Source organism: Theropithecus gelada, chromosome 18 (assembly GCF_003255815.1).
Source record: "Theropithecus gelada isolate Dixy chromosome 18, Tgel_1.0, whole genome shotgun sequence".
NCBI classification, from domain to species: Eukaryota; Metazoa; Chordata; class Mammalia; order Primates; family Cercopithecidae; genus Theropithecus; species Theropithecus gelada.
This window is the reverse complement of record NC_037686.1, coordinates 16,243,935-16,266,361: the sequence shown is the minus strand read 5'-3', so window position 1 is coordinate 16,266,361 and position 22,427 is coordinate 16,243,935. Positions and strand designations below refer to the sequence as shown.

The 22,427-nt window shown below is 42.4% G+C and overlaps 1 protein-coding gene across 8 annotated transcripts; it reads right to left on the bottom strand.

Moving 5' to 3' along the window:
- Window positions 1-329: 329 nt before the first annotated feature.
- CABYR (calcium binding tyrosine phosphorylation regulated) lies at window positions 330-20,745 on the bottom strand. Of its 8 annotated transcripts, none has more exons than XM_025365022.1 (6): window positions 20,585-20,745; window positions 16,471-16,639; window positions 16,317-16,370; window positions 5,457-5,798; window positions 1,824-2,421; window positions 330-414 (listed from the first exon to the last, which is right to left on the bottom strand). In XM_025365022.1, coding segments are annotated over exons 2-6 (1,140 nt in total). In that variant the 5' UTR covers window positions 16,616-16,639; window positions 20,585-20,745; the 3' UTR covers window positions 330-413. The 8 variants fall into 8 exon arrangements, with proteins under 8 accessions (XP_025220807.1, XP_025220812.1, XP_025220809.1 ...); XM_025365027.1 differs by having other exon boundaries at window positions 1,824-1,947; XM_025365024.1 differs by lacking the exon at window positions 20,585-20,745 and adding an exon at window positions 20,176-20,211.
- Between the last annotated feature and the right edge of the window lie 1,682 nt (window positions 20,746-22,427).

Below are 22,427 nucleotides of genomic sequence, written 5' to 3'. Positions count from 1 at the left end.
GGTGCCATGGCTCCCGGGGCGGAGGAGATGACCAGTTACCCGGCACGCATAGTGGTGAGTAGGAATTTAGCCTTCAGTTCATCTCTGGATAGATACAGTAGAGAGAGGTGCTACTGTATTCATTTGGTGTGAATCTCAAATGCAGAATCAAGTGGAACTACCTGGTTAGAAAATTCGTTACTAGATCTGTTAGAGTGGGAATAGTTTAAAAGTATACACATAGGAGTTGGAAAATGCTATTGCTTTATAAGTCTGAAAAGATAGGCCTTTTGTGTTTGGTTGGTTGGTTGTAGTCCTCCTAAATTACAAAAATAAGCAATGCAAAATTGTATGCTTGCATGAAGTTTATTGATACATTACACTGGTGGCAGACTCCTCCCTGAAATGTTGACCCAAAGAGCGTCATTTCTGGATCTGTTAGGAATAATGCAAACATTGAATTGTTTAGTTACACATGAAACTGAACATGTGAAATGAGCAGAAGATCAGAAATGCAACGTCTACCCTCCTGCTCTGTTACTAAGCTTAACTAGTTACCTATGGGCTTTTGCACTGAAATAGCTGAAAACAGCCATTTTGGCAGTTCCACTAGAAGTCCATAAAGAGTTTGAAGAAGTGTACCTAGCCCTAAGATAATTTTGTCTTTCCTTAAAATATAGTAACTGGTCCTTGAGCCTGCTTATGAATTAAATCTAGCTTTTGTCCATCTCTCAGATGTTCAACTTAAAATTCCCACTAATTATTTGAAGTAACTAATTGGTGCATAACGCTTCTGTACTTTCAACTCATCTCCCCACTTCCTCTGTTGACCTCCCCCTTGCTGCTAATCTGCACATAGCAGCCCAAAGGATCTAATAAAAACAGGAATCTGATTCTATCATTCTTCTGCTTAAAACACTTGTGCTGGCTTCCCATTGAACTTTCCATCAAAATCTTTCATTTTATACGATCTCCCCATTCCGTCCCAGTCAGTCTCACGGTGGCCTACTTTGCTGTCTCTGGAACCCCCGTGTTCTTTTCTGCCCTAGGACACAGCCTGGGTGCACCCTGCAAAGCTGGCTCCTTCTCATGCTCGGGTGTCAGTTTACATCTGAGCCTGAACACCCTATCTAATAGTGACAATTAAAGGCAGGCCTGTGTCAGTACCTTGTTTTCTCCATAATACATGTTGTAATACACTTTTTTGTCTGTCCCCCCCCATAAGATGTATGTCCCATGTTTTGCTCACTCCACTGTCCACACATAGGGGAGAAGGGCTAGCATAAGGCTTGGCATTAAGTATGAATGAAAAATTTAAAAATGATTTGTGAGTGATCAAACTGTCTCATCCACAGTTAATCTCAGTTGTTTAGCTCTTTACTCTGCCTCTCACCTGTCCGTCTACTGCCTCTTACCACGTGGATTAAGTGCTCCGTTACATAATCAAGACTTTTCTCTCTTACCTTGCCCTTCAGTTGTTCCCAGCTCCTCCCTACTCCCTAAACATGCCAACTAAATTGTCCCGTTTTAAAAATCCATCCCCTTTTCGCATCTACCACTGTGTTAGACAACGGACTAGGTATTTCAAAGGCGACTGAGTTCATTAGTGTCATGTATCGGGCATCAAATCCTTGGCGTGAGTCATTGTGGTGCAGTGCACCTGCTGTGCATTTATTAGTAACTGGTGGTTAGGAAGCTGGAGACAATAACCCAAGGAAATTAGAGTATACCCCAACTTATTATCTCAAGTTATTTTTAAATATCTGAATCTCCAGCTCAGCAAATCAAAATGCTTAAAGCGCACGTGTGAAGGCCTAAATATTACGGCAGGAAAGTGTACCTACCAGTTTTCAGTTTCCGCTTTGCGAACTTTGTGAGCAGTAGTCACAGTTACCTCCCCAGCAATACCGTAACTTCCAAAGGGAGCACATTTGTCACCAGATCCTGAACTTTTTTTAGCTACATCTTCTACTGGGAAAGCAACAGAAAGGAAAACAGGGCTTTTTGGCCTGGGGACATCTTGTCCACTTGGAGGATTAGCATTCTGGGGACTTAGGGTCTGTTTCTGGAATTTCTCATCTGCAGGAACAGCAATGGGCACTTGCATTGCAACATATCTCAAGACATCTGACTGTGAAACGACAGCATGTCCAGGAAGAGGTTTCCATCCCTGTGCTTCCTGAACATTTGAGCCTACTAAGATAAAAGGTGGGGCACTGGTCTTCTTGGTGTCGCCCATCACATAAGTTGGAAAAGTGACTTTTGGTGGATGCTGCAGAAACTGTGGATCCTGAGGATTAGAGAAATAGAGGGTTGCTTGGGGGAAAGGCCCAGGTGCAGGTGGCGGTGATGGGTGACCTTGTTGATTCTTATCAGTTAGACAATAAAGGGTCCACATGTTAGAATATGGTGGTGGCTGTCCTCGTTCACTTGCTGCCATTGCTATAAAAAAAAATTTTGCAGGAATTAAAGTTTTAGTCTCTGTATCAGGCATTATGCATAGTAATGTCTCTGTAAGTCTCTTACATATAACACAGCTGTAGTGGTATGCACCATAGAGCATGCTATAGAGAGGGCTGCATAATTGTGTTTGACAGTGTGAAAGAGATTCTCTACAGTGGAAAAGCGAGAACAGTGTTGCGATGGCAAGTGGCAGGGACACTACAGTTGTGGCTAAAGAAAAATCTTACTCTAAGTTGCTATTTCCAGCTACTTCAACTTTAGATGTGGCTTCTGTAGGATCCTTACAGAGGAAACTGGACAGTCAACACAACCTTTTGCTTTACCCAAAAGTCAATTGAAGAGTGTGTTAAGCCATTAAAGGAAGCGTTAATGCATCTGCATAGTGTTTTATTTCCTAAGTTAGCACTAGGTATCATCTTCACCACATAATCAAATCTCTCTGGCCCTTCACAGGCACCATTATCTCCCATTCACTTGTTACCACACATAAAACGTCACATAATCTGGGATTCAGAACCTCAGAGAGCACCCCTTTTAGGCAAGACTTGAAATCATAGGTCCTAGGTGGCAGTAAAAGGCTGGTTGGCCCCACAGGGATTCTTTGGGTTGAGAAAAAGAGGTTTAGGAGTGCCACCTATAATGCAAGTGTGACCCGCCTCTTGAAGACAGTACTGTCTTAGACGAGTTTCACTTGGCCCAAATGTGCCGAGTTCACCTTTTGAACACTGGGCCATATATCCACAGTGCAGCCTTTTTCTTCCCCTGAAAAGAACGTAACACTACGCACAGGATTAAGTGGCCATTTTCCCAATAGCTTCAGATACTTTCAAGTGATCTTTTTTTTTTAAGCTTGTTGAAAAATATGTCCAAGCCAGGTCTTCACTGTCTGACAGGAAGAGAGGGTTTGATAGTCTGCATGTTTTTGTTAATATCCTCTTAGTGTTGTGGACAACTCCGTTTTCCTTTAGAAATAGTTAAGCATTTGGAAACAGTGACTTGGTCTGGACATGCTGCGTAAGCCACAAATATAGCGCCAGTCCCACACGCTGCACTCCCAGTGCTGCCCTCTGCCTTTGCAGCTGTGCAGAATCCCTGTCACACTGCCAGACAAAATGTGATCTTTTCTAAACACCTGCTTTGCTAACACTTTTTGAATCACTCTGGCTCGGTTAAGAGTCAGGGTTGAGAGATTTTGCAAAAGGAATGGGGGCTTGGCTCATACATGTCCCTTCTGTCCCTAAAAAGGGCCCCTGCAATTATCCATGAGGCAGGAGGGTGAGCAGACCAAATGCCATAATTAGATGGAGATGAAGGCCACATCATGTCTGTGTCGCAGGAAAACATGGTGATAGTTCAACAGCCAAGAAAGTAGCTTGATTTTGGCACTTGCCAGGGAGAGGGAACTGATCAAAGGAAGCCAATTACGTGAACTGCATCTATTGCTGTTCAAGTGCCGGGCTGTCCTTTCCGCCGCCGATACCTCCCAGCTCCCCTGACCTCTCCCCTCTCCATCTAGCTATGAAGCTGCTCTTCAGCTGCAGGAAGCTCCCAGGCAGAAAACAAAACGCATGGCCCAGCACCCCAAACCTGGTTACAGAGCTCTCCTGACTCAGTGTGAAAGCAGTCAAACACGCCACCATTTTTTCACTTTTTAAAATGCCACAGCCTATGTAAATGCGTTGCTGTAGTTTAATTTTAGATTCACAAGAGGAAAATTTCAAACCAACACCCTCTAATTACAGTTTTGCAATCAACCTATTCGGATCACATGAATATATTTTGTACCTGACAACAGGCTATATTGTTGTTGACTACATAATATGTCCAAAAGAATAACACAAAAGTGCTGGATGACCAAACTTTGAGGCCAGGCTCTGGGGACGTCACTTTAAAATCACTCCTGTCATAGTAGTAGAATCTCAAACACAACAAAGCCTTTAAATAGCTTTGGCATTTTAAAACAATCTGTTGAAAATAAAGACTGACCAATCTGCAGGGAGCCTACATAGATGGCAACCTGAAATACAGATGTCACCTGAAATGCAATTTGTAATGGAAATACCTGATTTTCTTACCTGGCTTCATCAAACCTTATTCAGCTGTTGCTTCCCCTTCTGGTTCAATTTCTGGTGCAGTAAGGCCTTCTGGAGCAGGAGGGAAGGGGCCACTAGATGACTTTACAGATGTACCTGAGTGCACTGCTTCTGCAGCTTCCCCAGAGAGCACAGGTTTGCCTTCCATCTCCTGGGGTACAGAGTTTTCCCCAGACTCCTCCTGCCCAGTATTGTCAGAGACTATTGAAGTGATCCCCACTTCAAGGTGCAGAGATTTTTCAGAGCCTATTTTGATAGCGCCCTCTGCATCCAGGAGTTGTGCAGGTACCTCAGGCTGACCTTTCAAAGATGTGTCAGAGAGCAGAGCTGCTGCTTCTGCCTCCGTATATACTGAGGAATATTGTGCATTCTCCTCCAACTGTGCAAGTTCTACGGACTCTACAGATTTTTTAGATATGCCAGAGGTGGTCTTTTCTACTACAGATTTGGGACTAACTGGTGGTGACTGCTCATTTTCTTTAGGACAAGCAACTTGATCAGTAAAAGGGGTAACTATTTGTTCTGGCAGTTGCTCGATATAAACAACTCCTTCAATCACAGGCACATCGTTATAGACAGATGATATATGAACAGTTGACATAACCTCAATATCAGCCTGCAAAGTGACCTCAGGAGCTTGATCATAAGCAGGAGGTTCTTGTTCATCCTGCAAGGGGACTGAGGAAGCCGTTGATTGTTCAGCCTCATTTTCTTTAGGTTGAGAAGCCAAATCTACATGGACAGATGTTTGGCTCACAACCTGCACTTCTAGCACCTTTCCAGAACACACAAGAGGAGCAGCCACCATGACATCTTCAGCAGCCTCTGAGCTTGGCACCTCCTCGATAACAACAGGCATACTGGTTGCCACATCCACCATTAAAACATCAGATTGATCAGAATGAATAGATGAAACTTTACCTAACATCTGAGCAGCAAGCTGAGCTGGGTCAGCTGGGACGTAGGCCAACTCTGGTGAGACAGCTGTTGGAGGTGGTGATGAGGGTGGGGTAGTAGCCTTAGGGGTGGCTGGTTTGGAAGAAGAATCACCAACTGCTTCAGTTTGCTCAGCACCTGGCTCAGCATAAACTGATGGAAACTGGGTGGTTTTGTCACTATATTCTGTTCTGGTTACATTGTCCTCGTCTGTGTCTGTAGATTTTTCCATCTGGGTAGGTACTTTAGATTCTACAGATGTTTTTTCTGGTTCTTTTAAACATTCTAATTTCTTCTGTGGTGTCGTTCCTTCTGACCATTTCTCTACTAAAACACAACAACCAGATGGGTTAATTAGCATCTATGCCCCAAAAAAATATTTTTAAAGAAGGCAATAATAGGGATGTGGTGGCTCATGCCTGTAATCCCAGCACTTTAGAAGGCTGAGGCGGGAGGATTGCTTGAGCCCAGGAGTTCAAGACCAGCCTGGACAACAGTGAGACCCCATCTTTACCTCTCCCTCCCACCCAAAAAAAAGCAATAATGGGTTGAGCATTCAGATGTCAGTAGAGACACAAATATAAAAGAGTTTTCAGCTTTGTTTTCCAACATCTGTAGTGTGGGTAATAAAACATTCCTGTCCTTGTCTACTCCAAGACCCTCAATTCATTTCCTTAGAAATAAGTGACTCTCAATAGCGCAGTGGCAAGACTAATAATCAGATATCATCCTAAGGTGGTCCGCATCAAGGGAAAGATGATAAGATCATAACTTTGTGCCTAGAAATAAGGAAGCTGAAAACCTCCATGGAAAAAGCTCCTGATCAAACTTCCACACAAAACTGGGGGAAAAGGTTGGGTCGGAGGGAGACCAACTTGGGCAGTAAATTATTTCATCTTTGTTGGTGTAGTAACTTAGTAATGACATAGATGCTGCATATTAAAGGCATTCCTCCATTTAAGAAAGTTGGTATATAAAGTTTAACTTAATGAACTGATAAGCTAAAGGACTATAGGATTTTTTTTTTTTTACATTAGGAAAGTCACATATTCTAACCTAAAAATGCTAGCAGCTGCTAGTGATGTGTGATCATACAGCCACAGTCAGACTGACCCAGCCAAGAGGAAAAGAAAGAAATCTCTGGATTTCAAAGTGTAGACTTAAGTGAATCCTCAGGCATGAGGAAAATTCTCATGGTTTGGAAGGTCACAACAGCTGATGACATATACAAAATCCTAAAGCTGGAAAACTGCTGTAATATTTTATGTGCATCACCCACACACCTAACTACCTTAGTTGTTAACTCATCAAAAGTTGTCACATCTGTTTGCTGAGAATTTTCCTTTGGGAAGCATTTCTCTAATGAAATTTACAAGAAAAGCAGAATTTGCTTCAAAAGAATATATTTGGCTTAAGTCAAAACTTTGGAGACATATTTTCAATAGGTTCAGCTGCATTCTGAAAAGCAGTGTCTCCTTTGACATTGGCTGCTGCTGTTTTATAAATTCAATTAAGATTTCTAATACTGGACATGGACATTATACCAAATGCTCACATGCAGAGAAAGATTCAAAAAGAGAGAAAGCCACATCTATCGTTACCTCCCTCTGCTTAGAACAATAACCTCATTTTCCTAACCATTCACCTCCTTCAGGACTTTCCCATCCACTTTTTAGGAAAGCCCTTTTGCCCACCAACACATTTGACTGAGTGCTTATGCTACATGCTACGTGTACGAGTGGTCTAGGCACTATTGAGGATAGAAAGACTGTTAAGACGAGACCTCATATAGCTTACATTTAATAGGGGAAATAAGATAGACAAATATAGGTTAAAAAGTTCAAGTACCTAACTGGTACTAATAAAGATCTTAGAGTTCAGAGGAGGGGGAAAATCTTTTTTTTTTTTTTTTTTTTTAAATGGAGTCTTGCTCTGTTGCCCAGGCTAGAATGCAGTGGCGCCATCTTGGCTCACTGCACCCTCTGCCTCCCAGGTTCAAACGATCCTCCTGCTTCAGCCTCCTGAGTAGCTGGGACTACAGGCGCCTGCCACCATGCCCAGCTAATTTTTGTATTTTTAGTAGAGGCGGGGGTTTCACCATGTTGGCCAAGCTAGTCTCGAACTCCTGTCCTTGTGATCCACCTACCTCAGCCTCCCAAAGTGCTGGGATTACAGGCTTGAGCCACCACGCCCAGCCGAAAAATCTTATTTAAGCCTGACATTGGGAGAGTTACTCTTATGTTTAGGATATAGAAAGCTACAAAATACATTGTTTCCATCCATAACAACAGGAAAATGCCAGATAGATAAGCCACAAAATCATAACTTTTCTTGAGACCAGCAGAGAGCTGAAGTCAAAAGGTAATCAAGTAACCTGATTTCAAAAGAGGAACCAGCCCCTCCAAGGAGAAAAGGGACACAAGAAACAGTCTCAGCTGTAGCAGGATCCAGAAAGAATAGGCTGCCATCACACCAGCTGGTAAGAATGTACCAGCTATAATCTGAATGTACTGGTAAAGGCCAACGGTGCACTACATGTCAGTCTGGAATTACCTGGGACTCCAGACCCAAGGAAATTCACACTCATTAGCAAACACTTTTCCACGGGCCTCACATGAAAGATGGAGGCAGGGTTGAAGGCCAGACAGAGCTCTCCTATTATCAGAGCAGAGACAGGAGACACTGGCCCAAGACTGACCACAGATGGAAGGCAGAGTTTGGCTACCATGTGACAGACGGCAGGAACACCAAGAAAGCCCCGTGTCCAAAGCCCAGGTGCACAGGTCCAGTCTAGGTCTGAGACAGGCCCAGAACAACAGGGAACCTCCTGCACTGCTAACCAGCCCAAGGCTGAGAAACAAGAGACAGCAGGCTGCCACCAAGAGAGGGGGCAAGAGTTTGGAGAGAGATGCCCTTTGTGGGGCATGCTGGCAGAGAAGGCTGAAAGCTGAGGGGAAGCACAGATGCTGAGAAATACCCTCTGGCACCCCAGCCCCACCCTCAGCAAAAGGTCTTGGTAGCCCTCTCCTAGAAGGATTTGAGGTCTATAGTACAGTGAAGGTAATGAAAGCAACAACAAAACCCAAGTCCAACTCCGAACCAGATTGACCTCCCCATACCCACACCAATTCAAGGCCTCCCTAACTATTTTCCCCCATAAGGTCTTCAATTCTCCAACCACCGATTTACTTACCATGAGCGTTTTCAAGAACGCAGCCAATCTAGGGATTAGATTCCTGCAATCCCTAGACTGACCTGACAGGTTGCTTGTGGTATAATTTAGGCAACTCTGCAAAGGACCACTTACTCTTTTAATTACAAGTGTCTCCCTCACAGGCTCATGGTACCTGAAATTATGTCCAGGAGATTAAAATGATTTAATGTTTTAAATGTTAAGAAAGCTCAATATTTTTGTCTCTAGAAGTCCCCTGTTAAACAAAAACATCCCTTATAACCACCATTCTGGAAAGGTAAAGCATTATATAATTATGAATCCTTAACAATTTACCAGGGAATGTAGGATATTGTTTTCTTCCCTGCAGCTTTCTCATAGTAAAAAAATTAATGAGAAAACCTAGATTCCAGTCCTGCCTCTAAGATTTAATAGCTGCATGACCAAGTCAACTGTTCCAAGCTTCAGGCCTCCTCACTTGCAAAATGGGGATAACTGACTTCATGGAGTTTCTGTGGACATTAAGTGAAATAATGCATCTGAAAGCACCGAATAAACTCTAAATCACATATAAATGGGGAAGGAATGAATCAATACCCATTTAAAAAGAGATACAGAAAAGTTTTGAATATGTGATATCAAATTAAACATTATATAAATCTCAGATCTCTCATTCGAGATTTGATTCAGCTTTGATTAAAATTAAAATTGGCTATTTCCTAAACTGGGTGGTAAAATGCAGGATGTTTTTTCTTTATGTGTGTGTGTTATATACTTATGGATTTTTTCATAATTAAAAAAATTGAGACCAGATGCCTTAAACTTTTATAGTGTTTTTGAAAATGCAAACACTAGGTCAGGCGCAGTGGCTCACACCTGTAATTCCAGCACGTTGGGAGGCTGAGGCAGGCAGATCACTTGAGGCCAGGAGTTCGAGACCAGCCCAGTCAACATAGTGAAATTCTGTCTCTACTAAAAATACAAAAATGAACCAGACATAGTGGCATGTGCCTGTAATCCCAGGTACTCAGGGAGCTGAGGCAGGAGAATAGCCTGAGCCCGGGAGGCAGAGGTTGCAGTGAGCTGAGATTATGCCACCATACTCCAGCTTGGGCAACAAAGCTAGACTCTGTCTTAAAAAAAAAAAAAAAAAAATGCAAACACTAGATCAACCATTTGGCTTTGTCTGGAATACATGAAAGAATGTTGGCAAATATATACATACTAGTTACTATACACATATAAATCTATATTGAATTCATGTCATTATCTGTTTATTAAGAAGGGTAAAGAGCTTTTCTCTAATGTATTAAAGTCAGCTTTAAATACGTGTAACAATTGCTGACTTGTAACCTTGAGATTATGTTGGTTGTAGAAGACAGAATTTCTTCAAGTTGTAAACTAGGTTTGCTAAAGGTTGATCTTATCAACCTTCTGAAGATTAACCCACTATGACTTCGGTGATCTGATTCTACTTAAGCTGACAAAACTATACATACACACTAAGAATTAGGAACATAATTAAAGGCATTCCTTCTTGTAAAAAAGTTCCTTTTTAAGTATAATAAAATGACTCAAATTGGCTAACTTTAAAATTCATTGCAGAATCCTGATTTTTCATGAAATCAGTAAGATAAAGAGATAAATTCCAAGCATATGGTATTTTTTTAAATAGGCACAACTCATACAGAGATTCAGGGTACTGGGGTACATAACTGCCCAAGAAGCATAAGGAAAAGGACATATTCTGGCACGAAATGGGAAATCTGAAAGGCATCAAAGACCAGAAGTGTATAAGCAGCAGGGCCTAACAAGAGATACGACAGGCTGTATAAGAATTGGAGATGGGCTGCTCAAAGAGAGTGCTTAAAGTCAGGAATATGTATGGTACATAGTCTTTTAAGAATTTAAAACAGAAGATTCCAACTAGCCTGTATTGAACTGATTGGAATGACAATACCAGAGACTATAAAGTAGGTGGTTTGTTTCTTTTCTCCCCTCTTCCTCCTCGCCCTTCCTTCCATTCTTTCTTCATTCAACAATCATTAGTTGCACCAGTATGTGTTAGACACTGAAGAATCAAAGAGGAATAAGACTTCCTAAAGATCTCACTCTGATTAAGGATATAAGCAGATGATTGATTATATGACAATGTGGTCAGTACAGTGACTGAAATATGTATGGGGTCCAGTGGCTTTTAGGTAATTTGGGTTAACCTTTAGAAATAAGGAACAGGTGTGAAAGTCGCTAGTAATTTGGACTGTAGGAGGTGGAAAGCAAAAGATGGCATGGCCAGTTTGAAGGAGAAGAGCCATTCAACCTATCCTAGGTAATCTCTCCCATGCCATGCCCCTTTGCCTTCACTTTCCTCTTGGTTCTCCAGCGCTGCCATCAAACTTCGCTGGGCCACAGGGAGCAACACCAAATGCAGTTTGGCATCCCTTTGGCTTCATCCTTCCCTCTTCTCTTCTGGGTCTATTTCTGTATCCCTCACCCCATCACTCCCAACACATCCCCCCCTCCCCACATTTTTACCAAACCTCATCTCTCCCAACTTCACTTAAGGGCAAAGAATTAAAGCAGGGTGGGTGGAATAGCAGACATTCCCTCCCTTATTCTTTGCTAAGAGAATCTTAGCTAGATTAGTGGCAGCAATGTACCCAGCCCCAGGCACACTGGTTCTCAAGGGATAGTAGTATCCCCCTTCCACTGAGAGTATTTATAGATGTAGAGGGGACATTTGTATTTATTTCAATGTCTGGGAGGCATTAGTATTTTAGGAGCCAGGGTCAAGGATGCTAGGTGTCCTGCAATGCATGGGACAATTCTGATCTCTCTTACCATAAATTTTATCAGTAGTGCCACCACTTTCTCCTCCTTCCTGATGTAAACACAGGCACAACCCCTGGAGCAGTAGCATGCAGGGACATGTAAAACATTCTAAGAATGACACAGTAGAGTGCCTAGATATGTGATGCTTATTATTAAAGTATATTAGGAGCAGAATGAACACCTTTTCAGATCTGTTCTTAAAGTCACTCTTAATTGGTTTGCTGTTACTTGCAACCAAAAGCTTTCCTAACTGATACGAGGCATAAATTAGAGGGGGGTTGTATTAAATGCTGCTCTTTAGATACCCTGTCTGTTTTTTATTCTATGACTTCCATAATACCCATTTTCTCTCTGGGTACTTGTTGAATTCATTATCTTAAGATTTACACTACTAGATAATGTATCTGTACCTTTTTAAACCTTCTGCCCATAAACATCTGGGCTGTGTCCGATATACCCTCTCCTCTGTAGAATAAAGCTGATTAAAAAGAGGAGGATTATTTTTGGTTTCCTACATCATAGTCATGTCACATGTTTTATTGAATAGTTTTAGTTCTTCATATGCCTTTCCTTTTTTAAAAAAATGTGTTTGCCTTATGGCACTGATTAGAACCTACAATACAAAGCTAAATAGAAATGGTAATATTGGAGATCTTTGTCCTGGTCCAATCTTGAGGGGAAGATATTCAGTATTCCCCATTGGGTATAATGGGTCAATTGGGTTGTCTGTAAGTTTTTGTGTATCCATTCCTAGATTTAGGAAGTTCCCTTGTGTTCCTTGCTTGCTTATAGGCTTTTTTTTTTTTTTTTTTGAGACATGGTTTTGCACTGCCATCTAGGCTGAAGTGCAATGGTGTGATCACAGCTTCAGCCTCCTGAATATCCAGGACTACAGGTGTGTGCCACCATGCCCAGCTAATTTTTAAAAAATTTTCTGCAGAGACAAGGCCTCACCATGTTGCTGAGGCTGGTCTCAAACTCCTGGCCTCAAGTGATCCTCCTACCTCAGCCTCCCAAAGTGCTTGGATTGCAGACATGAACCACCAAGCCCTGCTTATAAACTTCTTTAAAAGCATTTCTTGTACAGCAGGCAATGCATTCTTCTCAGTTTTTGCTGCCTGAGAATGTCTTTATTTTGCATTCATTTTTTAAAGGATATATTCACTAGGTATATATCAATTCTAGGCTGGCATTCTAGGTCACTGTATGTCATTCCATTGTTTTTGGCTTCTATGGTTTCTATTAAGAAATCACCTATTCGTCTTATTATTGTTCCCCTGAAAAGTAATGTACCCTTTTACCCCTCCACCTGCTCTTAAGATTTTGTCTTTTTCAGCAGTTTAGCTGTAATATACCTGTGTGTCATTTTCTTTGTATTTATCCTGCCATGGGTTCATTAGACTTCTTAAATCTGTAAACTATTGTCTTTCAGAGTGGGAAAATTCTCAGCCATTACGCTTTCAACTACTACTACTTTTCCATTTACTGCAATGACATAGACTTTTTTTTTTTTTTTTTTTTTTTAAAGACAGAGTCTTGCTTTGTCACCCAGGCTTTAGTGCAGTGGTGCAATCTTGGGTCACCGGGTCACTGAAACCTCTGCCTTCCAGGTTCAAGCGATTCTCGTGCCTCAGCCTCCTGAGTAGCTGAGACTACAGGTGGACACAGACCTTTTGACAATGTTCCATATACATTTCTTACATTCTTTTCTATTTTTCTCTTTGTCTTAATTTGGTGGTTATCTGCCTTGATTTGGTTGTTGTCTGTTGGCTCATTTTTTAGTTTCCTAATTCTGTCTTCTAATAAAGCCATATAATTTTATAGTTTGCAGTTATGGAATAAATGTTTCTTATTTTGTAGTTTCTAATTCTGTTGAAGTTCTGCATCTTTTCATCTATTTTCCATCTTTTCAAAATACCAATCATGGTTATTTTCTATCCACCTCATGTAGTAATTCCAGTATCTGGATATTCTTTGGGTCTGCTTCTAGTGAGTGTGTTATGTTTTAGCCCTTATCAATCACTTCTTCCTGCTTCTTTGAATGTCTAGTCGTTTTTAACTGTATGCTGGAAACTATAAATGACACATTGTAGAGGCTCTGATTGTTATTTTCTTCTAAATGGTACTGATTCTGTTCTAATGGCAAATCAATCTGATCCTCTTGAGATTTGATTATAAATTCTGGTGAAGTGGGCATACTTCAGCTTTGTTCTTATTCCTAGCGCATTCATAGTGTATGACTTTTATTCCTAGTGTATGATAGTGCACTACGTATACTTTAAAGTACACTTTATTCATAGTGTATGACCTTTCTGAGGTCTCAACTAAATTGCCAGGGTTTCGCAAAAATCTCTTATTTTTGGCTGGGCCCAACCTGCAAAGCCTCTCCCAACACTAAACGGTTCTGATCTCTCGACTTAGCTTTCAGTCTCCCAATAGCTGTTTCCTGCTAAACCTCCTCAAGACTTACTCCACACATGAGGAGCTTAGGAGCTGGACAAAAACCCTAGGGAAATTCTTTTTTGCAAACTTTTGGAGGTCCTTCTCTGAAAATGCCTCCTTTCTGGTACTGTCACTCACATCCCAGCCACACTGAAAGACTGAAATTCTGCTTCTCTGTCACCTCTCCCTAGATTTCACTCACTGCTTGGGCTGTATTTCCCTGCATAAGAATTTGAAAGTGTCCTCAGGAAGAAAGCCTCTGTGAATATGGGCTGAATTTCTAGGAATCCTTTCTCCCAAGAATCTAGGTACTGGACTTCATTTTATATAATTTATACAGCTTTTATGTCTGTTTATGATAGGAGGACAAGTCCAATACTGGCTTCTCTGTCATAGCTGAAATGAAAATCTCTCCCTCTCTGCTGAATTTCACCTAGCACAGCATCTGGAAATTGTCAGGAAATTAAGTATTTGTTAAATGAAATTATGGATTGAACTTCAAGGATATGTAGGATTTTGAAAGGTAGAAAAAGGAGTGAAAGGAACTCCTGGAGGGAGAAGAAACATAAGCCCAAATCAAGTGATTTGAAATTTCACATTTCAGGAGATGACAGATTGTCTTAAATATACGGCACATGAGGTCTATGAAATGAGATGATTGCAAAGGTAGGACAGACTGAAATCAGAGAGAGCTTTGGATGTCATGCTGTTGTAAAGGGCTCAAAATTTACACACTGTGACTTAGATATGCCAGAACAGTATTACTTTCTCTAACTGATCTCATCTTGCATTAAAATGCTCACTTCCCAATAGCAGAATTTCATCTTAGTTTTAAAATCTGTCCCTTCAAAAAGTCTTTTGGTTAATTAGTGAGCCTTTTGGGCTACTGCTTCTTTATTAAAGGTTCTCCTCCTTCTAAAAAGGGGTAAGCTGAGTCTGGGGTAAGCTCTGTCTCTGATCCACATGTCCTTTTATGCTGGCTCTCCATGACCTCTGGTGGAGACATAACTGGTCTCTGGGTGTTTTTGTTTTGTTTTCTTTTGTTTGTTTAGAGACAGGGTCTCACTATTTTGCCTAGGCTGGTCTTGAACTCCTGAGTGCTGGGGTAAGCTCTGTCTCTGATCCACATGTCCTTTTATGCTGGCTCTCCATTACCCCTGGTAGAGGCATAACTGGTCTCTGGGTGTTTTTGTTTTCTTTTGTTTGTTTGTTTAGAGATGGGGGTCTCACTATTTTGCCTAGGCTGGTCTTGGATTCCTGGGCTCAAGTGATCCTCCTCCCGCCTGGGCCTCCAAAAGGCTGGAATTACAGGCATGAGCCATCACGCCCTGCCCTCTGGGTGCTGGTCTCTGACATCACTGCATTCATTGCTTAAAATGTTCCCATTTTGTGGGAAGTGTAACTTGTTTATCTCACTCAAGGACTGGCAGATCTCCTTCCTTTTAGTCCTGTGTAGCATCTAAGGCTTAGCTGCCAATTTTTATTTTATTCTCAGTTTGGATGTTATATGCTATAGCCCTCTGCTCATGTCACCTTTTCCCATCCTGATTCCTTGCTCATCATCACTTTCACTGGAATAATCCAAAAATACCAAGACTCACTAAAAACCATACACAGCGGCTAAGCACGGTGGCTCATACCTATAATCCCAGCACTTTGGGAGGCCAAGGCAGGCAGATCACCTGAGGTCAGGAGTTCGAGACCAGCCTGGCCAAGATGGCGAAACCCCATCTCTACTAAACATACAAAAATTAGCCGGGCATGGTGGTGGGCGCCTGGAGTCCCAACTACTTGGGAGGCTGAGGCAGGAGAATCGCTTGAACCTGGAAGGCAGAGGTTGCAGTGAGCCGAGATCGCACCACTGCACTCCAGCCTGGGCAACAGAGTGAGACTCCATTGCAAAGAAAAAAAAAAAAAAACCCTTCCAACAAAGTATTTAATCTCATAATTTGAGTCTTTATTACTATGAAATCCAATTCTCCTCATGCCTGTAATCCCAGAACTTTGGAAGGTTGTGGCAGGAGGATCACTTGCATCCAGGAGTTCAAGTCCAGCCTGGGCAACACGGCAAGACCCCATCACTATCAAAAATTTATAAAAAATTAGTTGGACATGATGAGTCACAACTGCAGTCCAAGCTACTTGGGAGGCTAAGACAAGAGGATCCCTTGAGCCCAGGCTGCAGTGAGCTATGATGGTGCCACTGCACTACAGCCTGGGTGACCGAGCATGTCTCTGGAAAAAAAAAATATATATATATATGTATATTTTAAAAAGGACCAATGTGATTAAACATCAAATGATTTGTGGGCACCATTCTTAAGTTTGAATATATGCTAGTAATGATGCAATAATTAATAAACATCATTATTAAAACTATTACTACTTGTGGTACTTACCTTTAATCTGATGAAATTGTTTAACCAGATCTTTTATATCCACAGTAGTATTCCCTGAAGGAACCAATACAGGAAATCAAATACAGATACATAAAATTCCCAACTTAAAATGTTTTCTTTTTCAAAGCAGCAAATATATAAAGGAATAACAAACCTCTGTACATAGTAAGTTCTTGAAAATAAGCTGCTGCAAACTGGTTGATGTCTGATGGGTTGGTTTTGAGAACAGCTCTACTAATTCCCTCGAGCAGAGTCTTGAGGCCATAGGGTACGACAAGTCTGGGCTTTGAAGAAATCATTTTGGCAGGATGTCTGTAACTCAACTAGAATGAAGAAAAACAAAGTCTTATAAATAATGTTTTACTAAAATATTTTTTTTTTTTTTTTGAGACACTGTCGCCCAGGCTGGGGTGCGGTGGCATGATCTCAGCTCACTGCAACCTCTGCCTCCCGGGTTCAAGTGATTCTCCAGCCTCACCCTCTTGAGTAGCTGGGACTACAGGCGCCCGCCACCACACCCGGCTAATTTTTTGTATTTTTTAGTAGAGACGGGGTTTCACCGTGTTAGCCAGGATGGTCTCCACCTCCTGACCTCATGATCCGCCCGCCTGGGCCTCCCAAAGTGACTAAAATAGTCCTTATGAGTTAACTATAGTTTCCAATAATAAACTATCTCCTATTAAAATTATCAGCTTTAGTTCTAATATGTAGGTATTCATTTGAGTAAAATGGGCTAATTCTTGATGGTAGTTTAAAAAATAACACAACCCTACTAACAATAGCCTACTATGTGCAGATGAGCAATCTAGTACCATTATAGAAATCCATAGGAAAAGCCCTGCCAAGACCCTGAGGACATTAAAAACAAAGAACAAAAAACAGAACCTGCCTCTGTAAAATTCAGTGAGTATTTTGTGCAGTTAACATTTCACGTATCTGTTTCTAAACAAGTCCTTCCAAACCACACAGGCACTGGCCTTTCTGTATACATATGCATCAAACAGTTACAAGATAGTTTTTTTTTCTGTAAGAAAATGTTTTTCCTTATTTTTCTAAATATATTCTCACACGTTGCTTTTCTGAGACAGAGTCTCACTGTCACCCAGGCTGGAGTGCAGTGGTGTGATCTCAGCTCACTGCAACCTCCGTCTCTTGGGTTCAAGCAATTCTCTGCCTCAGCCTCCGGAGTAGCTGGGATTACAGGTACCTGCCACCACACCCGGCTAATTTTTGTATTTTTAGTAGAGATGGGGTTTCACCATCTTGGCCAGGCTGGTCTTGAACTCCTGACCTTGTGATCTACCCGCAGCCTCCCAAAGTGTTGGGATTACAGGCATGAGCCACCACGCCCGACCATTGCTCATGTTTAAGTGTGCATTTTTTAGCTTTAAATTTTGGGGGTTTTTTCAGCCTGCTTCATACCTGTAGGAATAACTTTGTTTTTAACATTAATCAGAGTGGGTATAATTTATTTGTGCTATTGTTATACCACCGTCATTTGTACCTGTCTTTTCTCATATCTCCCTTACCCTCTTCCCAAATTTTCCCTTATGTTTCCCCTTCTGCCTTTCTGGCTTTTAAGTGGTATCAGAGAGATTGCACAGACCAACCTGTAATTCTCGGAGTTGCAGAGGCTGCCACCTAAAACTATGTCAGGGTGTACGTGTTCTGACTCCTCCTAAAAAATTATCTAAGGCTTCTAAAGAACAAAATTAAATAAGAAAATCCCTAAAGTGGTGAGGGGAAAACTAAGATAGGAAAAACAGGGTGAAGCTACAGGTAAAGTTAGCACTCCAATGCATGCCATAGCTCCTTCACTTTGATAAAGATGGGTATCAAATCGATCCCTGAGCTACCAAGGAGCCATCACAAAATAAGAGATAGGTGGTTAAGTGATTCAGGTTTCCTGAGGTGAAAAACAAATCAGTTGTTTGAGAGAACCACAGCTATTCCGGATACTGAAACCCAGGAGAAATTTCTCCCCCAAGTCCTTATAAAGCAAATAGTGTGATATAATGAGCCATGTCCTCAACAACATCCCTACAATAAATAATGAGTTTCATGGGGTTAAGTGGCATAGTCTAATTATAGAAGGGCACAGCTTCTATTATAAAGTAACTAATATCTCATAGCAAAATGTTCAATACTTAAAAGCACATCTCATCTTCCCAAAGGTCAGGACAAAATGAATCTGTACTGGCCAAAGCAAATCCTTTCAGAATATAATTAAGTATAATTGAATCCCTTAATGAAAACTTCCTTTTACAGCATCATTCAACAGATTTACTGAATTAAACCATCTTTAAAAAACCAGAAGTGATCCAGCAATCCCACTGCTGGGTGTATACCCAAATGGAAATCAGTCTACAGAAGAGATATCTGCACTCCCATGTTTGTTGCAGCACTGTTGACAATAGGTAAGATTTGGAAGCAACCTAAGTGTCTATCAACAGATGAATAAAGACAATGTGGTACACAGATACAATGGAGTACTATTCAGCCATTAAAAAAGAATGAGATCCTGTCATTTGCAACAAAATGGATGCAACTGGAGATTATTATGTTAAATAAGTGAGGCACAGAAAGGAAAACATTGCATGGTCTCTTATTTGTGGGAGCTAAAAATGGAAACAATTGAATCCATGGACATAAAGAAGGATGGTTACCAGAAGCTGGGAAGGGTAATGGGGGCCTGGGTGGAAAATGGGGAGAAGTGGGGCTGGTTAATGGGTATAAAAAATGAATAAAACCTACTACTTGAAAGCACAACAGGGTGACTATAGCCAATAAGTTAATGTACATTTTAAAATAACGAAAAGAGTGTAACTGGACTGTAACACAAAGGATAAATGTTTGAGGGGATAGATGCCCCATTCCCCATAATGTGATTAACATTGTATGTCTGAATCAAAACATCTCATGTACCCCATAAATATATACACCTACTATGTACTCACAGAAAAAGAATTTAAAAAAAATAAGTGGGGATTCGGCAGTCCCATATGCTAAATGCTAAGGAGCATAGGCAGCAATGACATATACATATACGCTGTTTGTTACGTATATATATTTGATACATACTCATACATATCGTATGTCTAATTTTAAGTACCCAAGGTGAGTAGATAGACCGTTCTGAAAGTGGCTCCCAGAGGCTGGGCGCGGTGGCTCACGCCTGTAATACCGGCACTTTGGGAGGCCAAGGCGGGCGGATCACGAGGTCAGGAGATCGAGACCATCCTGGCTAACACCGTGAAACCCCGTCTCTACTAAACACACAAAAAATTAGCCGGGCGAGGTGGCGGGCGCCTGTAGTCCCAGCTACTGGGGAGGCTGAGGCAGGAGAATGGCGGGAACCCGGGAGGCGGAGCTGACAGTGAGCAGAGATCGCACCACTGCACTCCAGCCTGGGCGACAGAGCGAGACTCCGTCTCAAAAAAAAAAAACAAAAAAAAATGGTGGGGGCTCCCAGAAACCATGATGGCGCCAACAACCTTTCAAGAGGCAGTTAGCAGTTGCTGCTACCAAAGGTGGGGACAGCGGCCATGCACTCCATGATCCCCCGTCCCACTCTTCTCACCCCGACTTTGGGAACGTATGGGGCCAGGGACGCTAAACGTCCTACAGTTCACTTCCCCACAAAGAACTGTCCTAAGCAAGCTGATGAAGGTCAACGGGTAAAATAGTCACAAACATTATTAGGGTTATTTAAAAGCGACAGCTTAATAATTCTCCCCAGATCCCTCCTATCACCAATACTGGTCCAACACTGGCAGAATTTAAACCCTGCCCCGCCCAACTGTAAACGTCCATGCGCCCACTACCACAAGGGTAACGTCTTAATCAAGAAACACGATGCCTTTCAGGATGCCAGCAGGGACTTCGGAGCCGTAGGTAACCGCACTCCCCCATCTCTCCCTGAAGAGCCTCCGGTGTGTGGCCCCCGCTGTGTCAGTGCTCGCTTTGCGCTAGGTCTGTTTGGGAGAGGGGAGTGAAATGTAGGAGGCTGGGCGTGCTCACTTCGCCTGGACTTGTTCAGGAGAGGCGGGCGACGGACCCACCGAGGCCCCAGATTCGGCAGCTGGCCGTCTAGTCGCCGCACTCCCCGGTGTGGGCCGGGGCCGCCCCACAGGTCCCCCCCAACTCTGAGGACCCTCCGCCTTCCCCGACACCTGAGGCTCCGACGACCTCTCCCATTTCGAGAGACTCCCTGAGGCATAACTGTCTCCGAGGCCGCAGGGTGCGCCTTTTCTCCAGACTCTCCCCACCTGCTTTCCGGCTGCGCTCTTAAGAGCTTCCTCGTTGCCCCCTTGCCGGCGGCTCCTGAGGTTTGACGCTTGCGAGCGTTTTTATAGCCCCGGAGGCATCAGGGCGTGCGTCACGAAGTCCCGCATCACAAAGCTCCGCACGCACGCAAGGAGGCGGGGCCACAGCGGCTGCAGCCAATGGGGAGCCGAAAGCGACAAAGGCCGTAATTTGGCCGGCCAAAGAGGCTTGTTTCCCCTCTTCTGGCTACACCTGAGCTTATTTAGGTGATTTCCCAACAAATGGCCAGGAGTAGCTCAAAGCGACTGCCTCTCCGTCTGTGGTCGTTGGGCCTAAAATTAGAGCTCATTTGGAAAGAAAGAAAGAGATTTATGGCAGTGCTGTTATGTCTCTACCTCGCGATTCCACACACTGCTCCTGGCCCCATAAACTATAGCTCTCTTCGGTCACCTTTAGGAATAATTTCTGCCACGTTGTAGACTCAGAGTGAATAATTGTATGCAACACAGCACTTTTCCTTTTGTGAAACTCGCCTGTGGAATGGAAGTTTAGCATGAATCCCGAAACTTCCTGTTTCTCCACAGTTGAGATCAGACACCAACTATCCCTACAAAGCCCACTGTCAAAAACAAGTCAAGGAGTGACTGTGTGTAACTTCAGCTCAATTTTTCCAAACTAAAGGAATACCGCTTCGTTTAAAAACACCCACTTTGCCAGGTGCGGTGGCTTACGCCTGTAATCCCAGCACTTTGGGAGGCCGAGGCAGGCAGATCACTTGAGGTCAGGAGTTCAAGACCAGCCTGGCCAAGATGGTGAAACCCTGTCTCTACTAAAAATACAAAAAATTAGCCGGGCATGGTGGCGGGCGCCTGTAATCCCAGCTCCTCTGGAGGCTGAGGCAGAGAATTGCTTGAACCTGGGAGGCGCAGGTTGCAGTAAACCCAGATTGCGCCACTGCACTCCAGCCTGGGCTACCGCGCGAGACTCCGTCTCAAAAAAACAAAACAAACAAAAAAAAACGCCCACAGTTTGCTCTTTCACTCATTTAGGCTCAGGTATTTGGGCTGGGCTCCAAATAACACCATAATCATGATTATCAGAGTACAAGCAGCCTTCATTTTGATCCATCTTCAAATGTTTAAAAAGCAACTACTTTAAACCAAAGAGCATTGCCAGGGCAGATATCTGACCAAAAGCAAAACAAAACAAAACAAAAACAACCCACAAAAAAAACCCACAAAACAAAAACAAAAACAAACCCTGTTTTTTAATTCAGAAAAAAATAGGGCTTCCAGAGCACTTTGCAATAAAAGGCAATGTTAAGGCCTCAGTCAGCATTATCTAGTGCCATTCAGTAATCCACTTAATAATTAGTACTGAGTGCCAGGCAAACTCCCTCTTCTCGGGAAGATTACATACTTAAAAAGGGAGAAATAGCAAGACTCCGTCTCACAAAAAAAAAAAAAAAAAGGGAGAAAGGCTTTTGGAGTGAGTGTGTTGGTGGCTCTGCAGATATTTTTCATCCTTCGTCACTGACCTCCAGCACCACTTTGGTAATGTAAATAAAAGTAAGATGAGGCTGTCATGATTTCTGATAGCTTGGTTTATAACACATGTAGCTGTCAGAGACATAATGAATGAGCTACTGAAAATCCGAAGTACAAACACTAAGACCTCATCTGTGGTGTCTTTTGGAACTGGAGACATTTATGGTTTTTAAACCTAACCTCGGTGGGTCATCTCAAACATCTATTCGGTGTAAGGTATTATGCGGAAATATCTGTAACTCAAAAAACAAGATTTTACTCTCTTCCTTTCTTCAATGACTGCTTGGCTGAGTCATTC

Excerpts from the sequence above, each read along its gene's own strand:
- CABYR (XM_025365019.1), bottom strand. The coding sequence starts at position 16,615 with ATGATTTCTTCAAAGCCCAGACTTGTCGTACCCTATGGCCTCAAGACT. Across the intron at positions 16,371-16,470 it reads AGAACTTACTATGTACAGAG|GGAATACTACTGTGGATATA; the intron begins GTTTGTTATTCC and ends TGGTTCCTTCAG. Across the intron at positions 5,799-16,316 it reads ACAATTTCATCAGATTAAAG|TAGAGAAATGGTCAGAAGGA; the intron begins GTAAGTACCACA and ends GTTGTGTTTTAG.